The sequence below is a fragment of the Emys orbicularis genome, chromosome 1 (genome assembly GCF_028017835.1).
Source record: "Emys orbicularis isolate rEmyOrb1 chromosome 1, rEmyOrb1.hap1, whole genome shotgun sequence".
Taxonomy (NCBI): domain Eukaryota; kingdom Metazoa; phylum Chordata; order Testudines; family Emydidae; genus Emys; species Emys orbicularis.
The window spans coordinates 290,221,886-290,246,783 of NC_088683.1; the positions used below are offsets into that span (position 1 = coordinate 290,221,886).

At 45.7% G+C, this 24,898-nt stretch overlaps 2 protein-coding genes across 2 annotated transcripts in view; one reads left to right on the forward strand and one right to left on the reverse strand.

Moving 5' to 3' along the window:
- BORA (BORA aurora kinase A activator) overlaps positions 1-11,285 on the reverse strand; it is a 49,117-nt gene extending 37,832 nt beyond the window's left edge. The window contains exons 1-2 of the mRNA XM_065423227.1: positions 11,130-11,285; positions 9,427-9,533 (exon numbers count right to left, since the gene is read on the reverse strand). Coding sequence (XP_065279299.1) covers positions 9,427-9,533; positions 11,130-11,285 — 263 coding nt within the window. The remainder of the gene's footprint in view (positions 1-9,426; positions 9,534-11,129) is intronic.
- A 5,765-nt stretch (positions 11,286-17,050) lies between these two features.
- Positions 17,051-24,898, forward strand: part of MZT1 (mitotic spindle organizing protein 1) — a 20,631-nt gene continuing 12,783 nt past the window's right edge. Inside the window, exon 1 of the mRNA XM_065409741.1 lies at positions 17,051-17,136. Coding sequence (XP_065265813.1) covers positions 17,088-17,136 — 49 coding nt within the window. The 5' untranslated portion in view covers positions 17,051-17,087. The remainder of the gene's footprint in view (positions 17,137-24,898) is intronic.

The window sequence follows — 24,898 nt, forward strand, 5'->3', positions numbered from 1 at the left end:
CCAGGGTTCAGAAGGGCGAATGGGAGGGGACAGACTGGGGCACAGGAACTAGTGCGGTGAAAACACTGAGCCAGGGGCTGAATGGGAAAGGGGTGAAGGGCCACATGGGACGGGGAAAGGGGGTGGTTGAGTGGAGGTGCAGGGCCACATGGGGACAGAGATGCAGGGCCACATGGGGACAAGGGTAGATGTGCCTGACTGAATGGAGAGGCTAGGGGTCAGCCAGGGTCTGCATGGGAGAGGTTCCCCAATTCCTTAACACTCCCCTCACCCAAAAAACCCAAAACTGTTCCATACTTCTCCCACCCATACCCAGCAACCCTCCAGGTTCATTCCCAGGCTCCTTTCCAGCAATTACTTGCCTGTACCTCAGCTCCTCCATTACCCTTGACTCCCCTAAGCCTTTGCACTGCTTCTGAGGGGTGCAGGAAATACATTTCTGTATTGTAGTTTAAGTTCTGTATTAATATGCCTAGTAAAGAATCTATTTGTCAAAAAACATTTCCTGAATTTTTTTGTTGTATGTATTATAACAGACATGCTTGCTGACAGGTATTTTTAAATACATTACCAAAATAATTGAAACTGGTGTGATAATAAAATATACAGAATTTTAAAATATTGTGCACAGAATTTAATTTTTTGGCACAGAATTCCCCCAAGAGTACAATATGCTACTCTGAGAAGAGACTGTCAGTGCTCCTAAGAACTGTACTTTGACACTTAAGATGGAATATTTATTGAATTTACTCAAGGGAATAAAAACTGACAGTGACAGTTGTGAGGACTCCATTATCATCACTCCCATAACTGCATTGGTCGTTGGGGCACCATCATTGATGAGCAATCAACCAATTGTCTCCACCCCTGACGATTGTGTGTCAGTGCTTGAGTCTCCGCAAAGTCCTTTCCTGTCCACTCTTTTATGTTGTCAATCCATCTTTTCTTCTGTCTATCTCTTCTTCTCTTCGCCTGTACTATCCCTTGGAGGATGATCTTGGATAGGTCAGATGATCTTTTACATGGCCGTACCACTTCAGCTTGCGCTTCTTTACGGTCGTCAGGAGGTCTTCATATGACCCAGTGCATTGGGTGATGATGTTGCGGAACTCTTCATTAGTGATGTGGTCGAAGTAGGAGATGCCCAGGATTTTACGGAAGCATCTCATCTCTACTACCTGTATTTTCCATTCAAGTTCTGCCATAAGGGTCCATGTCTCGCACACATACAGAAAAATGATGACCAATGCATTCAGCAGTTTCAGTTTGGATTCCAGGGAGATGTTCTTATTCCTCCAAATTGGCTTTAGCTTTGTCCCTGCTGCTGCTGTTTGCGTAGTTCTTACCTGAATTTCTGCCTTGGATCCTTCATCAGTGATGATTGCCCCCAAATACTTGAATTGTTTCACTGTCTGCAGCTCTTGTCCACTGACAAGGATATGTGAACTGATCCCATCATGTTTGTTTGGCATCAGCTTGGTTTTCTCTGCACTGATTTCCATGCCATATTTTGTGGCGGTTTCATCCAATTGTTTCACAAGGTTGGCAAGTTCATCTTCGCTGCCTGCCAGGCCATCAAGGTCATCAGCTAACCGAAGATTTGAGATTGTTCGCCCCCCAATGCTGACTGTGCATCTGTGATCTTCTAGGGCATCAGTCATTATGCACTCCAAGTAGATGATGAACAGTGTGGGCGAAAGAAGGCAGCCTTGCCGGACTCCAATAGTGGTGCGAAACCACTCTCCTATTGTGCCACTGATGAGAACTGCACTGCTGGCCTTGGCACACAGTTGTTTAATGGTAAGAATAAGCTTACGACCAACATTGTACTTCTTCATGGTTGCCCAGGGAGCTTCGTGCCATACTCCGTCAAACGCCTTCTTGAAGTCAACAAAGACGTGGTAGATGTCCTGCTGGTGTTGCAAGTACCTCTCACATAGTGCACGAAGGTTGAAAATCTGTTCTGTGGTACTTCTTCCAGCATGAAAGCCAGCCTGTTCTTCAGCAATGATATTGTCTGCTTGTGGCTTCAATCTGTTCAATATGACTTTCAACATCACTTTGCTGGGATGGCTAATTAAGCTTATGAGCCGGTAATTTTGACACAATTGCAGGTTGCCTCTCTTTGGCAGAGTGATTAGTGACTGTGTCCACGTGGAAGGCCAATCACTGGTCTGCCAGATCTTGTTGCAGATCTTCAGGAGTACATCTATTACTATTTCTCCTCCGAATTTCATCAATTTGGCTGGGATGTTGTCAATACCTGTAGCCTTTCTGTTCTTGAGTGATTTCGCAGCTGTCTCCACTTCTTCACATAATATTGGAAAGTCATCCTCCTCTGCGCTGTCTAAGACACTAGGATCTCCATTTGTCTGGTGGTTGTATAGATCAGAGCAGTAATTTGTCCACCTATTGATAATGTCCCTTTCTTAGTCTTGAATTGCGTTAGCTTTGGCCCATCTTTCCTTCGTCAGATCTTTTACAACCTGGAAGGCGCGTTTCCTATTTTCAATATTGATAGACTCTTCAATTTCAGAGCATTGTTTTTAAATCCATATCTCCTTGGCCACCTTCATTCCTTTCTTGATCTTTCTGCCAATCACACTGTATTTATCAGCTCCCTCAGTGCTATTCTTGTCTCTCAAGTTTTCTTCTAATGTCACACATTTGTAGTATTTCATTTGTGACCCATTGTGACGTTATTGACATAAACTGGGACCATATAGATCATTGTTGCAACCAAGGTCCTGTAGTGGCACCCAAATCTTGTATAAAGGGGGTCAAATGGGGTGTCTAAGACAAGGTTATGGTTTACTGGTTATGATTATGCTGTCTATGTGTGTGTATCAGTTTTGTAGTTGAAGTTATGAATATTGGCTCTATACTGTCTGTATGGCAAACTTATGCTATGCTTCTGGGTGACATCCCAGACAAGCTGGGATTAGCTCTGCCTAGCCTGCTTGATGGCCCATTAAGGACCATCAGCTATACAATGGACCCATTGAGAGAAGGCAAATATGCCTTCAGACTCAGCCAAGTATGCAGGGACTGGCCCATGTGACTCCAGGCTCCATTTTGCTGTAATTTTCCACAGTAAGAACAAAGAGGTGTTCTTACACCTGGAAAAGACTATATAAGGCTGATGCCTCATCTCCATTTTGTCTTCAATCCTGCTTCATACCTCTGGAGAGACTTTGCTACAAGCTGAAGCTCTGAACAAAGGACTGAGGACCCATCCCAGCGGGAGATGTATTCCAGAGACTTGATTTGAACGTGCAGTTTATTCTATCGCTGCTGCAAGCCTGAACCAAGAACTTTGCCATTATTGTATGTAATTGATTCCATTTAACCGATTCTAACTCTCATCTCTATCATTTTTCTTTTATCAATAAACCTTTAGATTTTAGATTCTAAAGGATTGGCAACAGCGTGATTTGTGGGTAAGATCTGATTTGTATATTGACCTGGGTCTGGGGCTTGGTCCTTTGGGATCAGGAGAACCTTTTTTCTTTTACTGGGGTATTGGTTTCCATAACCATTTGTCCCCATAACGAGTGGTACGAGTGGTACTGGTGGTGATACTGGGAAACTGGAGTGTCTAAGGAAATTGCTTGTGAGACTTGTGGTTAGCCAGTGGGGTGAGACCGAAGTCCTCTTAGTCTGGCTGGTTTGGTTTGCCTTAGAGGTGGAAAAACCCCAGCCTTGGGCTGTAACTGCCCTGTTTGAGCAATTTGTCCTGAGTTGGCACTCTCAGTTGGGTTCCGCCAGAACCGCATTGTCACACCCATGGGTTTTGTCTTCTTACGATGTTTCCCAAGGATGATCATTGCTGCCTCATTCATTACAGCGTTGAAATTGTTGATCATTGTTTCTTTGTCTTCCTCTAGAGCAAGCAGCAGGGGAAATTTTCTGCTGATCATTGCTTGGAATGACTGCAATGTTTCGGTCTCTAAGTCTTTCTAAGTCAAACTTGGTTCTGGTGAACTTTGGCCTCACGATTTTTCTTAGCCTCAGCCAAAAATTTAGCATCACAAGGTCGTGATCACTTCTACTATCAGCACCGGGGAAGCTCCTTGTTTTAGCTCTGTTAATCCCAGAACGAAATCGGCCTTGCACCATGATGTAGTTCAGAGGTCGGCAACCTCTGGCACGCGGGCCAAGGGATGTGCTGGCCGCAGCTTCCCACCGCCCCGATTGGCCTGGAGCGGTGAACTGCGGCCAGTGGGAGCCGCAATCGGCAGAACCTGTGGACGCGGCAGGTAAACAAACTGGCCCGGTACACCAGGGTGCTTACCCTGGCGAGCCGCGTGCCAAAGGTGGCCGACCCCTGATGTAGTTGATCTGGATGTGATGTACAGATTCTCCCCGACTTACGCAAGCGTTCCGTTCCAGAACACCTTGCGTAACTCGAATTTTGCATAAATCGGAAACATATACCCGACCATTACGCCAAAAACAAAAAAAAAACCACACCACCATACCAAACTCCTATTTCTAGCTTACGGAAAAAGTTCCGTAAATTCGGATTTCCGTTAAGTCAGGTTTGCGTAACCCAGAGGGCATCTGTAGACCATTAGGTGTGTGCCATGTTGATCGTCTGGATGCTTTATGTGCTCCTAATGTGTTTGCAGGAACCAGATTGTTATATCTGGCAAACTCCAGAAGTCTCAATCCTCTCCCATTGGTTACCACATTACAAAAAGGGACACAATAATCTCGCCAATCTGCCAGTGCATCAATACCCACTTTAGCATTCCAATCTCCTTGTACAATCAGGATGTTTTTCTTGTGTACCTTATCGATGATGTCCTGGAGCTGATGGGCAAATTGAAGTTTTTTACAATCATCATAGTCTGTTGCAGGGGCGTAGACTTGTATCACTGTGATATTAAACGGTACTGCCTCTAGACGGATGGAAATAAGCCTGCTGGACACTGGGCGGCATCCTAATACTGAATTCTTGATATGTTTATGCACAAGAAATCCTACGCCGTTGACATGTTTGTCCTCTCCACTGTAATAGAGTACATGGCCTTCTTCTGTTAGTACCTCTCCAAAGTTCTTCCATCTGACCTCAGAGATTCCTAGGAGGTGCCAGGTGTATTGTTCCATTTCATATGCAAGTTCTTTCAACCTCCCTGTTTGTCTCAATGTCCTTACATTCCAGGTGGCTATGATGATGTTATCTCTTCCACGGATCCTCTTTGTTGCGGTTACACCAGTAGTATGCTTGTCGCGTCTGCCTTGGTGGGAGATGGATGGCGCGGTCATTATTAACCCGGGCTGCGATCAATCCAGTATGGACATCATTGACTTGCTCATCATATGGTGTGTCTTGGGCAAATTTCTAACCCAGTGGAGCCAATCCCTCTCCAGGCAGCCCCCTTTTAGTTGCCTCTTACGACATGCAGGAGGAGCAGTGAGCCTATTCTGTCCCCGGACCCACAAGGGATTTGTGAGGACTACCTGTCTGAATTAAAAGTACAATACTGTGTTTCATTAAAAAAGGTGTTTTGTTTTGTTTTTTTTAAAACAGAAAACACCTTATCTGACTGGAGCTAATAGCCTTCCAGAAGCCTACCCTAATGGACAAGGAGCATAACACCTCTTGCAAGGGGTTCAATCTGGGAAGTGCTATAAGAAGCAGAATGAGGTTCCAAGGTTGTGTTCTATGACTTCACAGAGCTGGAATAAGGTTAATTCCCTAAGGAACTATTTAATGTTGGGATTTTTACAAAACTTCCTCTTCTTGAGCATATTAAGAACATTTTACTATGGAGACATGACCTTTTTGCATTGACAATCATACACCCATATGAAGGCCCTTCTGAAGCACTCCAAGGTTATGTTTCACGTGTTAAACTATGGGCTTTTCACCAGAGAACAGAATAGCTGTATTTTTTTCCCTTTTCTTTTCTTTTGGGGTCCAGGAAAGCAATAGTCACTTTATCCATGTATTCATTTTAAACCTGTCTGGTCCCAGATGGAGAACTGGTTTTGTAGTAGCTCCAGTGAGATACTGGATCTTCTGATGTCTCTGCTAGGTTAATCAAGCCTGAGAGCCATAGCCTCTTCACCCAGAAAGGCATAAGCAATAACACTACTGCTCCTTCACTCTGATTTTGTATTGTCTCAGGCAGCTCTGGAAAAGGTGGAAAGAGGTATAGGAAGAACCTTGCTCAGCTTTGAGATGTCTTTCACCACTTTACATCCCAGTTCCTTATACTCAGACACCACAGGGCACTTTTACTGTTTTCAGATGCAAAGAGGCTGACCTGGACCAGCCCACCAAATTGACTTATAATAGTGAGATATTTCTATGTATAGTAGCTATTCTCATAATCCAACTATGGAGTTGGCCTAAATGTGTTTTACCAATGCGAAAACCCTATCAGACACATATACTATTACAAGCAGAAGAGGCCTGTTATCCATGGTAGGAGCAGACCGTAATCAAACATTGTGTTCCAGGATGATGTCCTCCCTTTCTGATACCCATTCCCTGAACTGAATCAGGAAGTTCCCTTAAAAAAAAAAAAAAAAAGATTCTTTGCATTTACCAGTGTGGGGAGTGGAAAGTATACGACTGGAGCTAGCTCTGTCAATGGATGAGACAAGGTGAGATGTGGAGGGGATACCTGGAATTACTGGATAGGTATATGAACTCTGAATCATTGAGACATGCCTGTGTATGAAATCAGAATTCTCAACAAGTTCCGATAAGTACTGGATATTTGTTTTTTGACACTACTTCCTTTCCATTATGACCATCATCTTCTGTTAAAATTGTTTCAAAGCAAGAACTTGTACCTGTGATAGTACTCACTCTCAGCCCAGGCCTACGACTGACTTCCCTGGCACCATGGTCTTTGTTCTAAACCCAAGATACTCCAGAAACCATATCACTCTGGATTTGTTTTATCTTTCTCTGCACAGAACCCATATCAGAAAATTGTCTAGAAAAAGATTAGTGAATTTCCATCTTCCCTAAAGCCAATACTATTCTTAACATTATCCTGTTAAGATAATGGTAATGGCTGAAATCGAAATGGTAATGACTGAAGCTGGGAACAGAAAAGGGCTGCCATTCATCTGCAAACCATAAGAATTGTCTGGGGATTGTAAAATGGGAATGCTTTGAATACAAGCCTTCTTTAGGAACTTATTTAGACGTTTCAGACACAGTCTGCTTTGCTGGTCCCTGATTCTTTGAAGTTAGAAATAGGATGGGGAGCAGGTTGCAATTCTCAAATCCAAAGTAGATGATTAATGATTTCATTCATGTTTGGGCCTTTCCATGAGTTACTGAGATTGAGAAAAGACAAAGTTGTTCTTGTAATTCTTGCACAGCTCCACAACGTCCAGTGCCCTCCTTTGATTAAAGCTATAAGTAGCCTTTTTGCAAATGGCAAGAGTCTGGCACCAATCAAAGGTCTAACTCCTCATAGGGCAGACTGGGAGAGCTGAAAGCAGCTCTGAGGCAACAAAGGGCAGCTACTGACCCTGCACTAGCTACCACTTGCTAAGGGTATTTTCTTCTGTTGTACTTTCTGCGCTGATTCAGCTTGCCATATGACCTGTATTCCTTTCTGTAGAGTCTAGCAGGAGCCAGATTCTGAACAGACTTTTCTGATGATTCTGAAATAGTCTCAGCTTTTAATAGCTCCCCACTGTATCACTAAGATAGCTGGGAACTGATTTGTCTGGATATCTGATTAAAAGAATGAAACAGATTTGAATCCCGCCTCTTTTTCAAGGAGAAGCCTCCACCTAGGCTGCATGATTTTTAGGTTGAGAGGGACCATACTTGCAATCCTCTCCATATATTATTAGCATCACTTCTGAAAGGATGCGGCACTCCAGATGCCAGACAGCAGTTAATATTACTTTTATTTATTTTTGTAAGCCTGATGCCACCTGAGTTTTCATGTCCACAGGACGGTGCCGAGACAATGCCTGCCTGGACTTGGCTGCTTGTAGAGTATTTGTATAGCGAGACCATGCTGAGGTAAAAATCTCCACCAGTTATTAGAAAGGCCGAGTTCCTGATCACCAGGAAAAATCACCACCTTTACCTTAGGAGTAACACCAGGTTAAATCTAGATTGGTTCATGCTGAGGAATCTACTAGCCTTATAAAATGGAGGCCAGGATAAGCCTCTGACTGCAATAAGGGTCTATCTACACTGCATGCTTCTTTTGACAGTATGTAGAGTACATACCTGCATAGCCCCCCTAGAACAGGAACAAATAGCAGTGTAGCTAGTGAGGCACAGCTTAGGCAAGTAGAATAAAAACACATCTGAAGGGTGTGGGTATGTATTTGAGTGCATACCCTACACGCTCTCTATTTGCCCATGCCATGCCTCCCCTTCTACTCTGCTATTTTCAACAGTATAGCATCTTGGTGCCTCCCCACTACTGGAGTCTCTCTTCCCACAGGAAAAAAATCTCCCCAAGAGGAAAGGCTCTGGCAGGGGATGGCAGTAGGGAAAGGATCCACCACTTCCCCGCTGTTGGAGCATTTCCCCTCTGCAGAGAAAGGGTTTGGAAGTCTCTCTCTCTTTGCCATAGTGAAAGGCTCCTACAGCGGCGAGTTGCTGAAGCCTTTCTCTGCTGCCTCCTCGGCCAGAGCCTTTCACTGACACATATAACACATAGCAGTAGGGATGCAACCTGCTTTCCACTGCGAGGTATAGCTACATGCCAACACTAGTGGTATGTGGTGTAGATGTAGCCTAAGGGTGAAACAGGAAATGCAAACACATCCTTTGCCCCTGGATTTTCTTGGCTCCCTGAAGCCTTCAGGGGCACCAGACATTGCAAAAGCCTCAGAAGGGGAAATGAAGTGAGGGGACAATCTGCCCAAAAGGCAAACACAGACCTGGGCCAGAGCTAGGAATTGAAATTATTAAGCTAAACTGTTAGTATGAAAATCTGAAATAAAATTTTGACTTTTTGCCTCACAAAAGCTCTGCCGGAGGGTGTGGCTGAGCCTCCACCACTCAGGAGGCAGAAAAAAATGGAAGGAACTTTGAGAAAGAGGCAGGGGGTGGAATGGGGGAGGGGGGGCAGAGGGGAAGCCCTTTCCCTCCTGTTAGTGACTGACAGGCCTGATTTAGCCCCTAAGGGGCCAGCTGGCTAAAGTATCATCGTAACAGATCTGTGGACCTTTACACAAGGAAGAATGAAGAAACAGCCTAGCTTAAGAATACCACAGCACATAGACATGAAAAGCAACTTAAAAACAAAATTCTAGATAAAAGCAACCTTATACGGACAATAGCTTAATACAAGATAATGTTGTATTAGATAAAGAATGTTGAATATTTATATGAACATGAATAAAACAGCCATGCATATAAGAATAGCTTTCTGGTATTCAAATATCAGTTCAGTTCACTGCATAAAATAGAAAGCAACTTACCTGGCATGACTTAAATACATTGCCTGACGCCGAATATCTTCAGAGTCAATTTCCACAGGATTTATTAGGGCAAGTTGATCAATAGACCACCTAAATTTTCCTGGAGTCTGAGAAAGGAATAAACATCACAGTGAAGTATGCAGTGCTTACTATTCTAAACAGACAGAATCAAAAACACAGAACACAAATCTTTAAAAAGAAGCCACATTGGAGCCATAACCTTCTTATATTCATGAGCTAAAACAATAGTAATTGTTTCAGTCAGCTAAGTAAGCTACTTAAATTTTAAACTACAAAAAATGAGTAACAGAATCAGACCAATTGACCTTGTAATCTATTTTTGTTTAATGGTCATTAATTGCAATTGTATGTAACATGAAACAAAGCATAGCATATTTAGCATTTATATAGTGCTTTGCATCTTCAAAGCACTTTACAAACATTAAAACTTCACAAAACCTCAGTAAGATAAATATTATCCCACTTTTACTGATGGGAAAATTGAGGAAGAGAATGTATGTGACGTCACTTGTCTAAGATCACAGAGTTGGTGTTAGAGCCAGGATTAAAACTGAGTGCCTATTTTCTAGTCCTATGCTCAGTCCACTAGATCAAATTGCGTCCCAATGCTCAAGCCTTCTACCACCTGTAGTCATATCACCGCTGCCTATAAGGAGATTTAAAAAGTAGAATAAAGCCTGTCCAGTATTTGGATGGAAGACCTCAAATTGCTATAGAAATGAAATTAGAGATTCAGAAGGCACGTTCCTTCCAGAACTTCAGTATGATGTTTAAAGGTTCTATACTGCTAGCAGTGCCATCTTTAAGATGCATGTAAAATGGAGATCCAGATCCTTTGTGGTAAAAAATTCATGATACACCCACATCTATACAATTGTGGGTAATATCCCCAAGGACCTGGTCAAATTCCAGTTTGGGAAATTACATTCCATCTACCTTAATTTTTTTTGTCGTTTCAATGGACTAAAGTTTTCTTCACTGTATGTCAAACTAATACTGCTTCTGCAAAGTGCTGATTTTACTCCAGTGTCCTGGAATTTATGGACAAATGATCCAGATAAACCAGAAAATGGGAAAATGCAATGCTACAGCACCATCTAGCAGCCACAAGAGAGCTAGCTCTCTTTCTGGACATGTGTGCGCTGGTTGTCAAGGAGAGCCAAATAATGGAGGGTCGGATGAACAGATTTCTACTGTATATAGATATAAACAATTTACACAGGACTTCAAGACCTTCACATGACAAAAGTGCGATATAATAAAAAAAGGAATGTAAAATATCATCATTCTAAACATTTTGCATCCAACCTGCTTGTGTCACAAGCTTAGAACAAGGATTGCTGCAGACAGAACACCTATTTAGACGACGACTAACTAACAAATGGTCTTCATTCCTCCCTTTCTCAAGAATTTGATTAGCATCATACAAATAGTTTTTTGCATTTAGTATATATGTTAATGCAATGTTATCATTAATATTTTAAAAACAAAGTCATAGTGCTAAGTGACATCTGAGTTTTAGCACTAGGTTTCCTTTAGTACTAAGAAGGTTGTAAGGAACTATGCTACTTAGTCTTGCTTAAACTCTAGTAAAAATTATCTGCACATTTAAGAAATGATAAATTAGTATTTGGCGGTATTAATATTGCCTCTGTGACATTGTACTAGACATTAAATCTTACTGATGAGGATTTTGTTGATTTAAAGACAGAAGGACTGGAAACAATCTGCTCCTGCAGACTATAGTAATCACTTGGACTTTCAAAGGGGTTTAGGACAGTGGCCCGTCCTGGAGTCTTTGGTGTTATTTGCATTTGAGTTTCTTTTGCATCTCCCATAGCACAGAGCTGCACCTAGAAGAAAACAATTTTTTTAGTTACAATTTAGGAAGCTACATTTTTCATTTTGAGTCACCCTTAGTTTTAGGAAAAAACAAGAAATCATATACTAAAACAATTAATCGTGACTAATCTCTCGATTAAAAAATTAATTGCGATTAATCATGCAATTGCGCTGTTAAACAATAATTGAATGCCAATTATTTAAATATTTTTGGATGTTTTTTACATAATCAAATATATTGATTTCAATTACAAAACAAAATACAAAGTGTACAGTGCTTACTTTATATTTATTTTTTATTAAATATTTACACTGTAAAAAACAAAACAAACAGTATTTTTCAATTCACCTAAGTACTGTAGTGCAATCTCTTTATCATGAAAGTTGAACTTACAAATGTAGAATTATGTACAAAAAATAAGTGCATTCAAAAACAAAACAATGTAAAACTTTAGAGCCTTCAAGTCCACTCAGTCATACTTCTTGTTCAGCCAATCGCTAAAACAAACAAGTTTGTTTACATTTGCAGGAGATAATGCTGCCTGCTTCTTGTTTACAATGTCACCTGAAACTGCGTCCATGCTGATGACGAGCTCTGCTCAACAATGATCCAAAACAGCGCAACCCGACACATGTTCATTTTCATCATCTGACTCAGATGCCACCAGTAGAAGGTTGATTTTCTGTTTTGGTGGTTTGGGTTCTGTAGTTTTCTCTTTTAAGACTTCTGAAAGCATGCTCCACACCTCATCCCTCAGGTTTTGGAAAGCACTTCAGATTCTTAAACCTTGGGTCAAGTGCTGTAGCTATCTTTAGAAATCTCATATTGGTACATTCTTTGTGTTCTGTCAAATCTGCAGTGAAAATGTTCTTAAAACGCAGTCTACGTGGTTTTATAAAAAATTTGATAATAAGTGAATATAATGTAACTGGGATATGCTTTGTGCAAAAGGTCTCTTGTAAGGTATCATTACAAAACTCATAATCTACTGAGTGTGATCATCCTATTTGTAGAAATGTACCACTCTTGTATCTAAAACTAGAAATATAAAATGTAACTCTGAGGGCCTATTGTAATTATGTAAAGTGTGGGCCATTAATGATGGTTTGGAATCTTGATGACTCCCATTGTCTGCAGATGGCTGTTTACCTCTGAGTCTCCCTGTATATGTGTGTGCTGGCAAGTGAGTAATGAAGTCTTGCAGTGACAGGTGATCATGTCACCTGAACTGGAATCCATCTTTAACCTGGTGCTTTTCCAGTGAGGGGGGGTAGAAACCCAGAGGGACAAAGGGTTCCCGCCTTATGCAAAAGATATATAAAGGGGTGGAAGAGAAGAGAGAGAGAGAGAGGAGCCATCATGGAGAAACCCCTAGCTAACACTTAAGCTGGAACAAGAGCTGTACCAGGGGAAAGAATTGTGCCCAGGCCTGGAAGGTGTCCAGTCTGAGAAAAACTTACTGAAGCATCTCTGAGGGTGAGATTATCTGTATTTAGTTTGATTAGGCATAGATTTGCGCATTTTATTTTATTTTGCTTGTGACTTACTTTGTTCTGTCTGTTACTACTTTGAACCACTTAAATCCTACTGTCTGTATTTAATAAAATCACTTTTTATTTAGTAATTTACTCAGAGTATGTATTAATACCTGGGGGAGCAAACAACTGTGCATATCTCTCTATCAGTGTTATAGAGGGCGAACAATTTATGAGTTTGCCCTGCATAAACTTTATGCAGGGTAAAACGGATTTATCTGGGTTTAGACCCCATTGGGAGTTGGGCATCTGAGTGCTAAAGACAAGCACACTCCTGTGAGCTGGTTTTCAGGTAAACTTGCAGCTTTGGGACAAGTGATTCAGACCCTGAGTCTTTGTTAGAGCAGACTGGAGTGTCTGGCTCAGCAAGACAGGGTGCTGGAATCCTGAGCTGGCAGGGAAAACAGAAGCAGGGGTAGTCTTTGCACATTAGGTGGCAGCTCCCAAGGGGGTTTCTGTGATCCAACCCGTCACAATGTTCTTAAAACTAACATGTACGGGGTCCTTATCTGAGATGGCTATAACATGAAATATATGGCAGAATGCGGGTAAAACAGAGGAGACATACAATTCTCCCCCAAAGAGTTGAACCACAAATTTAATTAATGTATTTTTTTTTTTTTAAACAAGCATCATCAGCCTGGAAGTATGTCCTCTGGAATGGTGGCCAAAGCATGAAGGGGCATACGAATGTTTAGTATATCTGGCAAGTAAACACCTTGCAATGCCAGCTACAAAAGTTCAGGTTTCAGAGTAGCAGCCGTGTTCGTCTGTATCCACAAAAAGAACAGGAGTACTTGTGGCACCTTAGAGACTAACAAATTTATTTGAGCATAAGCTTTCGTGGGCTACAGCCCACTTCATCGGATGCATAGAATGGAACACACAGAAAGGAAATATTTATACATACAGAGAACATGAAAAGGTGGAAGTAGCCATACCAACTGTAAGAAGCCAATCAATTGAGATGAGCTATCATCAGCAGGACAAAAAACAACAACAAACTTTGAAGTGATAATCGAGATGACCTATAGAAGGTGTGAGGATACTTAACATGGGGAAATAGTACCTACATGCTCCAGCTTCCATCCAGGACACACCACACGATCCATTGTCTACAGCCAAGCTCTAAGATACAACCGCATTTGCTCCAATCCCTCAGACAGAGACAAACACCTACAAGATCTCTATCAAGCATTCTTAAAACTACAATACCCACCTGTTGAAGTGAAAAAACAGATTGACAGAGCCAGAAGAGTACCCAGAAGTCACCTACTACAGGACAGGCCCAACAAAGAAAACAACAGAACGCCACTAGCCGCCACCTTCAGCCCCCAACTAAAAACCTCTCCAGTGCATCATCAAAGATCTACAACCTATCCTGAAAAATGATCCCTCACTCTCACAGATCTTGGGAGACAGACCAGTCCTCACTTACAGACAGCTCCCCAACCTGAAGCAAATACTCACCAGCAACCGCACACCATACAACATAAACACTAACCCAGGAACCTATCCTTGCAACAAAGCCTGATGCCAACTCTGTCCACATATCTATTCAAGTGACACCATCAGCCACACACACGAGGGGCTTGTTCACCTGCACATCTACCAACGTGATATATGCCATCATGTGCCAGCAATGCCCCTCTACCATATACATTGGCCAAAGCAGACAGTCTCTACGCAAAAGAATAAATGGACACAAATCTGACATCAGGAATCATAACATTCAAAAACCAGTGGGAGAACACTTCAACCTGTCTAACCACTCAGTGACAGACTTGAAGGTGGCAATTTTGCAACAAAAAAACTTCAAAAACAGACTCCAAAGAGAGACTGCTGAACTTGAATTAATATGCAAATTAGATACAATTAACTTAGGTCTAAACAGAGACTGGGAATGGTTGGGTCATTACACTAATTGAATCTATTTCCCCATGTTAAGTATCCTCACACCTTCTATAGGTCAACTCGATTATCACTTCAAAGTTTTTTTGTTTTTTTTCTCCTGCTGATGATAGCTCATCTCAATTGACTGGCCTCTTACAGTTGGTATGGCTACTTCCACCTTTTCATATTCTCTGTATGTATAAATATCTCCTTTGTGTGTGTTCCATTCTATGCATCCGATGAAGTGGGCTGTAGCCCACGAAAGCTTATGCTCAAATAAATTTGTTAGTCTTTAAGGTGCCACAAGTACTCCAGTTCTTCTAGCTACAAAAGTGCCATGCGAACACCGGTTCTCACTTTCTGGTGACATTGTAAATAAGAAGCAGGCAGTGTTATCTCCTGTAAATGTAAACAAACTTGTTTGTCTTAGCAACTGGCTGAACAAGAAGTAGGACAGAGTGGATTTGTAGGCTCTACAGTTTTACACCGTTTTGTTTTTGAGTGCAGTTATGTAACAACAACAACAACAACAAAATCTACATTTGTAAGTTGCACTTTCAGGACAAAGGGATTGCACTACAGTACTTGTATAAGATGAATTGAAAAATACTATTTCTTTTGTTCATCATTTTTACAGTGCAAATATTTGTAATAAAAATAATATAAAGTGAGCACTGTACACTTTGTATTCTGTGCTGTAATTGAAATCAATATATTTCGAAAATGTAGAAAAACAATCAAAAATATTTAATACATTTCAATTGGTATTCTATTGTTTAACAGTATGATTAAAACTGCAATACATTTTTTTAATCGCAATTAATTTTTTTGAGTTAATCGCATGAGTTAACTGCGATTGATCGATAGCCCTGATCATTTTTGAAGACGCACTAACATCTCAAAGTCTAGTCAGGTTGAAAAAAGTGTGAAAAGTAGTTTCAGATTGAGTTACCAGGCTCAACTATGAGAGGCAGACACACAGAGGGATAGAGGAGTGTGAGGAAAATAAGATGAAGAACAAAAACTTAATACCTATAAAAATGAGAGTTAATGAGAACAAAGTCAAGAGAAAGGACAGAGATAGAAAGGAGAGACCAAGTTTCAAAAAGACAGCTCTTAACACACAAGCCATCTGAAAGAGACAGATGCCTGTTTGGTGCATGGAGTTTCAGAAAAAGGAAAATAATCAGAACAGTGCAAAGAGGAGGAATTAGCAGGAAAGTAGAGCAAGACATACAGCAGGAGTTGGGTAGCAGAGGTTTCAGACAGCCAACTGTTACAGAAGATTAATTAAGTGCTTGAATAATTTACCAAATATCTACAAACCGGGGGAGAGGGGAAGTAGAAATTTACTCAGCACCCCTACAAGAAAGTGGCGATGCTGACTTTCCTACCAGGGATTTACTCTTATTCAGCAGGGATGTGATCTCCTGGAAGGACCTTGCCTGAACAGGGGATTCGAAGCCCCCACTGGTGTCCACACTCCCTGGTTCCTCACGGTTATTTATTGTCATTTTGGGGGTAGAACTGGGGCAAAAGAAGTTTCCTAGAGTCTAAGCCCAGAAGGGACCATTCGACCATCGAGTCCAAACTCCCGTCTACCCCACCAGCCATTAGTCTAAGGTCTCTCTACTCTTTCTCCCAACAACCCCCTCCCCCCGCGAAGAGGCCGGGCTATTGTAGCAGGAAACTCACAGCCTTGTCCGCTCAGCTCCGTCGCCGGTTGTCAGTGAACGCAGCCGCCTGGCGGAGCCCGCCCGGCGAGCCGCGAACGCCAGCAGGGGCACCGCGCTCCCCGCACTCTCGGGGCCCAAGTTAACAATAAGCGGGACTCGGTCTGTCACAGCCTCACGGGACAGGGTAGCTACCTCCGCCGTTGGATATCTGTTCAGGCACCGTTGCTGAGCGGGGGCGAGCAGCACCGGGCGCCCCTCGCCGCTTTCACTCCGGCTGCTGCATCACTGGCTTGGCTACTGCTTCCTCACGCGTCCGCGCCAGCCCGGGAGGCTCTTTAACTGCCACGCCCTCTTTCCCAGTGGCTGCCCAATCGCCGCGCGTCGATTCTCATGCCCGGCCAATCGCGGCTCGCCTTCGCTCTCGAACGGACCAATCAACACTGGGCCGCTTCACAAATTCGAACGGATTCCTCCTCCCACCTCCTCCTCCTCGAGTTGTTAAGCGGGCAGGCTCTATTCAAACTAATACGGCGGGTGGGGCGGGGCTTGAGGGTGACAGCGGGAGGTCAGGCATGGACGGGCAGCCGCGCGTGCGTGGTGAGATTTTTCTGTTGGGGCGGGAATGTTTGAACCACAGGGAGAGGGTGTCTGTTTCCGGGTTAGAGGTCTCGCGCTGAGTAGTCTTCTGTCGCCATGGCGAGCGGCGCAGCCAATTTAAACGCGGTGAGAGAGACGATGGATGGTGAGTCCCAGGAGGCGCCGCTTATGGGTTCTGTTACAGTCGCGTCGGGTGCCCGACCCGCGCAGCTGTCGGGGGGGTGACCTCGATGGGTGGCGGCGGCGGCGGCGGCGCTCCCGGGCCCCAGGTTATCCCCGCGCGGCCCCCCTTGCCTGAGACAGGCCCCCCGCCTCCCTCCCCAATGCCCGTGTGTTCTGTCCGGGTCTGGTAGCGTGACCGTTCAGCTGCCTCCCTTGCGGGGCCGCGCGTGTCGCCCGGGCTTCTGTTAGCGCGACCTATCGCCTAAGACTACATTTGTGCAACTTGGCCAAGTCGACTCTGCGATACAAACCGTAAGTAGTTGTCAGATATTGGCGGCTGCTGATTGCTCACCTTCAGGAGCAGTTTGGTTGTGAGAATTAACAAGAAGAATGACATTTTCTAGCTCCATTATTTGCATTGTGTGTGTTCAGTTATGTCTGCTTGCTATTGACAATAATACATTTTTCTACACTAGCCCTGCAGAGCCAGCACAAGAGAGAGTGAATTGGATTCTGTTTCTTTTTACCCAGCAGGATTATTTTCAGACTCAGTTTTGCAGGATTTTACATGCAACATGTTTATTTTCAATCAGGCCCAAATTATCCATGTTTAACTCTATACAACTGCAATTACTAGCTTTGTGTATTTTGGTGATAATACATAAGTGGAACAGAACATTCAACTTTCTATTCCCAGGCTGTACTTCTAGGGATGACAGAAAATGTATCCTTCTAGATCTAGTTAAGTAATCAAATAATTGAGGCACAATAAATGTGGGACTTGAAGATGGTCCCTCTGTTTTTTTTTTTGCAGTCACTTTTCAAAGTAGAACTAGAACTTAATGTTGTACCGACGCTAACACTTCTAATAAAATTACTTTTTTTTCCTGTCAGTAGTAAGATACAGGAAAATAACTGAAGATTATTTCCTTCATGTACAGTAATCCTGTTTGCAGTGACTGCAAATGAAACACCGAAGTTCTTTTCCTTAACCACAGATCTATAAACTCTTTTTGGGGGGGGGGGGGGGCGACAAATGTTGACATGAAAATGGAAAACTGTTATATATCCTTTAATTCAAGCTTTTTCATTACTATTACGTTAAGAATATTTGTTTGGCGATGTTACAGAGTGCACAGGCTCGATGCTCTGGAACCACTCAGAATGAAGTTCAGATGATACCCTCTGGTGTGTGACACCGCTCAGGGCACACTCTAACTAGGGCAAGCCTCCTTTGCCTCAGCGCTTCCTTGGGTCTGATCTCTGAGCATTCAGCACCTCTGCTCACCACGAGTCCACTGGATAGGACACCTGGGGAAACCTTCCATCCCCCTTCCCAATGGGGCCATGCACCCCATCTTTGCAATTATAAGTGACTCAGCCAGTGAGGTAAAACAGAAGGGTTTATTAGTTGACTGGGACACAGTGTTGAACAGATCTTGTTAGTACAGAAACCCAGCGATGTCCATCTTGGGGAATCCAGAGCCCTGGACTCTCCCATGTGAGTCCTATGTGAGACTGACTCATTTCCAGTAGCCAACCCTCAGTCACAACGAGTTGCCTCGCCTCCATCCTTTGTCTCTTTCCCAGGTTTTCAACTCTCGCTTTGTTCTCTAACACCTCTGGCTGGCTCTTGCAAAGGATGGGCCCTGGCTATCAGTTGCCAGGATATAGTGTTAGTTATTGTCTGGGCCAGGCAGCCAGACAGCAGTCACACCTGCCCTCTAAGGGTATGTCTACACTACGAGGGTATTTCGATTTCACTTAAATCGAATATGTGGAATCGATATTGCAAAGTCGAACTTGTGTGTCCACACTAAGGACAGTAATTCGACTTTGTGAGTCCACACTAACGGGGAAAGCGTCGACATTGGAAGCGGTGCACTGTGGGCAGCTATCCCACAGTTCCCGCAGTCCCCGCTGCCCATTGGAATTCTGGGTCGAGCCGCCAATGCCTTCTGGGTAAAAAAAAAAGGGTCGAGGGTGCTTTTGGGTAATTGTCGTCATCCGTCTGTCAATACCGCCCTCCCTCCCTCCCTCCCTGAAAGCGCCGGCGGGAAATCAGTTCGCGCGCTTTTCGGGTCAGTGACAGCGCGGACGCCACAGCACTGCGAGCATGGATCCCGCTGCGACCATCGCTGCAGTTGTGGCACTTGTGAACGCCTCGCAGGTTATCATCCACCTTTCCCAGAGGCAGATGCAGATGAACCAGGCGAGGAGGCTATGGCACCGCGGTGAGGGCCTGAACTCTGAGAGGGGCACAGACCTCACAAAGCACGGGACCCAGCTCCGAGGACATCACGGTGACAATGGGTCATCTGGATGTTGTGGAACGGCGATTCTGGGCACGGGAAACAAGCACTGACTGGTGGGACCGCATAGTGCTGCAGGTCTGGGACGAATCCCAGTGGCTGCGAAACTTTCGCATGCGGAAGGGGACTTTCCTGGAACTTTGTGAGTTGCTGTCCCCTGCCCTGAAGCGCAATGACACCCGGATGCGAGCAGCCCTGACTGTCCAGAAGCGAGTGGCCATAGCCCTCTGGAAGCTTGCAACGCCGGACAGCTACCGGTCTGTCGCGAACCAGTTTGGCGTGGGCAAATCTACCGTGGGGGTTGTTGTGATGCAAGTAGCCAACGCAATCGTCAAGGTACTGCTCTCCAAGGTAGTGACCCTGGGAAACGTGGAGGTCATCATAGATGGCTTCGCCGCGATGGGATTCCCAAACTGCGGTGGGGCTATAGATGGAACTCACATCCCTATCCTGGGACCGGACCACCAGGCCAGCCAGTACATCAACCGAAAGGGCTACTTTTCAATGGTGCTGCAAGCACTGGTGGACCACAGGGGACGTTTTACCAACTTCAATGTTGGATGGCCGGGCAAGGTTCATGACGCTCGCGTCTTCAGGAACTCTGGTCTGTTTAGACGGCTGCAGGAAGGTATTTACTTCCCGGACCACAAAATAACTCTTGGGGATGTGGAGATGCCTACAGTGATCCTTGGGGACCCAGCCTACCCGCTAATGCCCTGGCTCATGAAGCCCTACACTGGCGCACTGGACAGTGAAAAAGAACTCTTCAACTACCGGCTGAGCAAGTGCAGAATGGTGGTGGAGTGTGCTTTTGGACGTCTCAAGGGGAGATGGAGAAGCTTACTCACTCGCTGTGATCTCAGCGAAACCAATATCCCCATTGTTATAGCTGCTTGCTGTGTGCTCCACAATCTGTGTGAGAGCAAGGGGGAGACCTTTATGGCGGGGTGGGAGGTTGAGGCAAATAGCCTGGCATCTGATTACACCCAGCCCGACAGCCGGGCGATTAGAAGAGCACAGCGGGACGCGCTGTGCAACCGGGAGGCTTTGAAAGCCTGGTTCCACAGTGAGCAGGGTGACCAGTGACTTTTAAGTTTCTGTCCAGAGAAGCTGAACCTGCCCCCGTTTCTTTACCCAGTTAAGGATGACTATCCTCTCCAGTTACAGACCCCCTCCACCCCCTTCCAAAAAAATAAATTCAGTTTTATTTTGTTTACGAACACCGTTGTCTTTATTACTGTTTTCGCGGGAATGTTTTTAACCTGGGACGCAGACTGTGGTGGGGAGCGGGTGTAGTGTACTGATGCAAATGATCCTTCTAAACTCCAGGAATGGCAGGATTCGCAGTGGCGGATTGGTTGTTTCCACGGAGCCTGCCAGCCCTCCTGAGCGGGACTGCGTGTATGTGGGGGCTATGTGACTTTATGGCGGGGGGGGAGGGTTACAGATCCCCTGCTGCGTGGCTCTGTGATCCAGGACAAGGACCGCTGCATAAGATCTGTAACTGCCCTCCCCCGCCACAAAGTCACAGAGCAAACACCCCCCCCCCCCAACCACAGAACATGAAAACCACCTCCCAGACTGACCAGGGTAACTAGTCACTGCACTGTGTATATGCCCTGCTGCTGGACCTGCCCCCGCCTCTGTAGCCTGCTAAAGGTGACTGTCCTGTCCAATTACCAAGCCCCTTCCCCCCCTGCAGACAGACTCTCCCTCAAAATAGCATGACTGAAACAGTAATGAACAGAAACGTATTTTTTATTAACAACCACACATGAACCTGGGGGGTGAAACTTGGACGGGGGCTTGCTTGAGGCGGCCAGGAAAGGACTTTTCAAATTTTGGGGAATGACAGCCTTCTGGTGCTTGAGCAGTCTGCAGGGGTGGAGTGAGAGTTTTCACGGACTCTCCCGCCCCTCCTTCTTTGGACTTTGGGCGAGGGGGGTATGGGACTTGGTGGCGGGGGCGTGCGGTTCCTGATAGGCTGCAGCAGGGCTCTGTCCTCCTGCCTCCGTTCCTGCAGAACATCAACAAGGCGCCGGAGCGTGTCCGTTTGCTCCCTCAGAAGTCCAAGCAGCGTTTGAGTCGCCTGCTGGTCTTCCTGCCGCCACCTCTCCTCACGGTCCATGTGTGTCCGGTGCATTTGGGACAAATTCTCCCTCCACTGGTTATGCTGTGCTGCCTGGGCTCGGGAGCAGCCCATAAGTTCAGAGAACATGTCCTCTCGCGTCTTCTTCTTTCTCCGCCTAATGTGCGCTAGCCTCTGGGAGTGTGATTCCAGGCTGGGTTGGGAGACAGTTGCAGATGTGGCTGTGGGAATGAGGAAAAGGCAGTGAATTCCTCCGAAAGATAAATGTAGTTGTGAAAGAACATTAGTCTTTCTCCATGGACCATGAACCACACCTATCACATGCGCACTGAGGACAAGGTCGAATTTTCGAACCTTGCCTTCAGTGCCTGGGCTTTTGCACTGCCGATCTGGGAACCGGGGCAGGACACGGTACTCTCTGTAGCAGGCAAAGATGGTAAGCCGTAGACTTGTTGCAGATTAAAACTTTAGGAGTACCACTGGCCACCTTTCACATTGAAAGCACTGCCAGTCTGTGCTGCCAGCAATCGGCCAAGCAAGAACTGTGGCCCTGTCCCACCCCCTCGCGGATGTGCCAGGGAAAGATCCCTGGATGCTGACCCTCTCCTGCCCCCACCGCGTGGCTGTAAACCAGCGGTCACAGTTCTGTAAAGGAACTTGTTGCAAGCAGTCCCAATACTAACAGTCCCCTACCTAATTCAAAGCAGGTTGTCATGACCGACATTACCCTCATGAGGATCCCGGACACCGAGATCCAGAGGATGCTTCGAGAAAGCCTGCAGAGACCAGGGCCCTATGCCGCCATGATCTGCAAGACACTGATTTCAGAGTACCTGCTTGTCTCCTGGCGCGGGAACGTATCGTACTTTGGAGGACCAAGAAAAGCCGCTCTCCCCAGGAACCTGATGAACAGGCTATCCCTTTACCTGCAGGAGAGCTTTGTTGAGATGTCTGTGGAGGACTACTGCTCTATCCCCGGACATATAGACCGGCTTTTCATATAGCTACAGTAGCAGGGACAAAAGAGTGGAGCAGCTTGGGCAGCACAATCATGCACAACCGGACACTGTTTGATTTTTTTATAAATACTTGTTACTGATTATTTAAGCGCCCAGGGGGAAGAAATCATGAATCAAAGATTGTTATTAGTATTAATATTCAAGTTTTGTAAAAAATAAAGGTTTATATGTTTAAAGCACTTACCGCTTGATCCTTCCCCTGAATCTGTGTCCGGGTTACATGCTGGGGAGGGTTGGTAGGGGATCTCTGTAAGGGTGATGAAGAGCTCCTGGCTGTCGGGGAAATCAGCTTGGTAAGCGCTGCCGACTGCCTCGTCCTCCTCATCTCCTTCCTCATCTTCCCCGTCCGCTAACATGTCCGAGGAACCGGCCCTGGACAATATCCCATCCTCAGAGTCCACGGTCAGTGGTGGGGTAGTGGTGGCGGCCGCACCTAGGATGGAATGCAGTGCCTCATAGAAACGGGATGTGTGGGGCTGGGATCCGGAGCGTCCATTTGCCTGTTTGGTCTTCTGATAGCCTTGTCTCAGCTCCTTGATTTTCACGCGGCACTGCGTTGCATCCCGGCTGTATCCTTTCTCTGCCATGGCTTTAGAGATCTTCTCATAGATCTTTGCGTTCCGTCTTTTGGAGCGCAGCTCGGAAAGCACGGACTCCTCGCCCCACACAGCGATGAGATCCAAGACTTCCCGATCAGTCCATGCTGGGGCCCTCTTTCTATTCTGGGATTGCACGGCCATCTCGGCTGGAGAGCTCTGCATCGTTGCCACTGCTGCTGAGCTCGCCACGCTGTCCAAACAGGAAATGAGATTCAAACTGCCCAGACAGGAACAGGAATTCAAATTTTCCCGGGCCTTTTCCTGTGTGGCTGGTCAGAGCATCCGAGCTCGGACTGCTGTCCAGAGCGTCAACAGAGTGGTGCACTGTGGGATAGCTCCCGGAGCTATTACCGTCGATTTCCATCTACACCAAGCCTAATTCGATATGGCCATGTCGAATTTAGCGCTACTCCCCTCGTTGGGGAGGAGTACAGAAGTCGAATTTAAGAGCCCTCTATGTCGAACTAAATAGCCTCGTGGTGTGGACGGGTGCAGGGTTAATTCGATTTAACGGTGCTAAATTCGACATAAACGCCTAGTGTAGACCAGGCCTAAGGGTCTTTGCAACGATCACACACCCTTGTACCATCACCTAGATCAGAGGTGGGCAAACTACAGCCCGCGGGCCACATCCGGCCCGTAGGACGGTCCTGCCCGGCCGCTGGCCTGGGAGGCTAGCTCCGGGCCCCTCCCCCGCAGCCACGGGGCCGGGGGATTGGATAAGAGGCAGGGAGTCCCGGGGGGCGGTCAGGGGACAGGGGGCGCTTGGATAGGGCGGAGGTTCGGGGGGGGGGCAGGGGATAGGGAACAGGTGGGGTTAGATAGTGGATGGGGTCCTGGGGGGTGGTCAGGGGACAAGGAGCGGGGGGGGGGGTTGGATGGGTGGGGAGTTCTGAGGGAGGTGGGAGGGGTCAGAGGGTGGGGGCCAGGCTGTTTGAGGAGGCACAGCCTTCCCTACCTGGCCCTCCATACAGTTTTGCACCCCGATGTGGCCCTCGGGCCAAAAAGTTTGCCCACCCCGACCTAGATACTTGAGTAACACATAGGGGAAATTGGGGCACACACACAGTATTCAGATAAAACATTAAGAACATTTCCACTTCGTCACAGAGGGCATGTAATTCTTTTTGCATTCCCATTTATGAATGGACAACAGACTGTCAAACGTTAATGGTCACAGTTGGCATTATTTTGTCCTCTTTAGTCTTCACGTTATAAAGAATTAAGTATGGTCAGATTTAACTATTTTTGTGTTTAATGTGCGTGACTTTTAAAATTAGTAAAATATTCTTAATCTTAATTTATGAAGAGGAAATGCATAATTAAGGCTCTACAAACATCCTTAACTCTGCTACTATATGTAGAGCCCTGCCTGGATACAAATTTACCACCTGAGGATGCGGATACAAATCGGTATCCACAGAACCACAGGGCTCTCCTGGGAACCACAGCGGCGAAAGGAGCAAAACGTGGGGGTGCCGCTCCCAGGAGCCAGCGCCCCGCACCAGCAGCTCCTCGAGCGCGGCTGTACTGCCCCACCCACTGGGGCGGGCACCAGGCTCACCAGCAGCTGTCCCTCTTTGTGCTCTTGTGGTCATCTGGCGTGCACACCCCCAGACAGGAGATGCTGATAGCTGCGTGGAAGGGCTGGGGGCAATACAGCTGCGCTGGTGGTGCTGCCGGTGTGGGACGTTGGCTCCTGGGAGCGGGAGCCCAATGTTCTGTT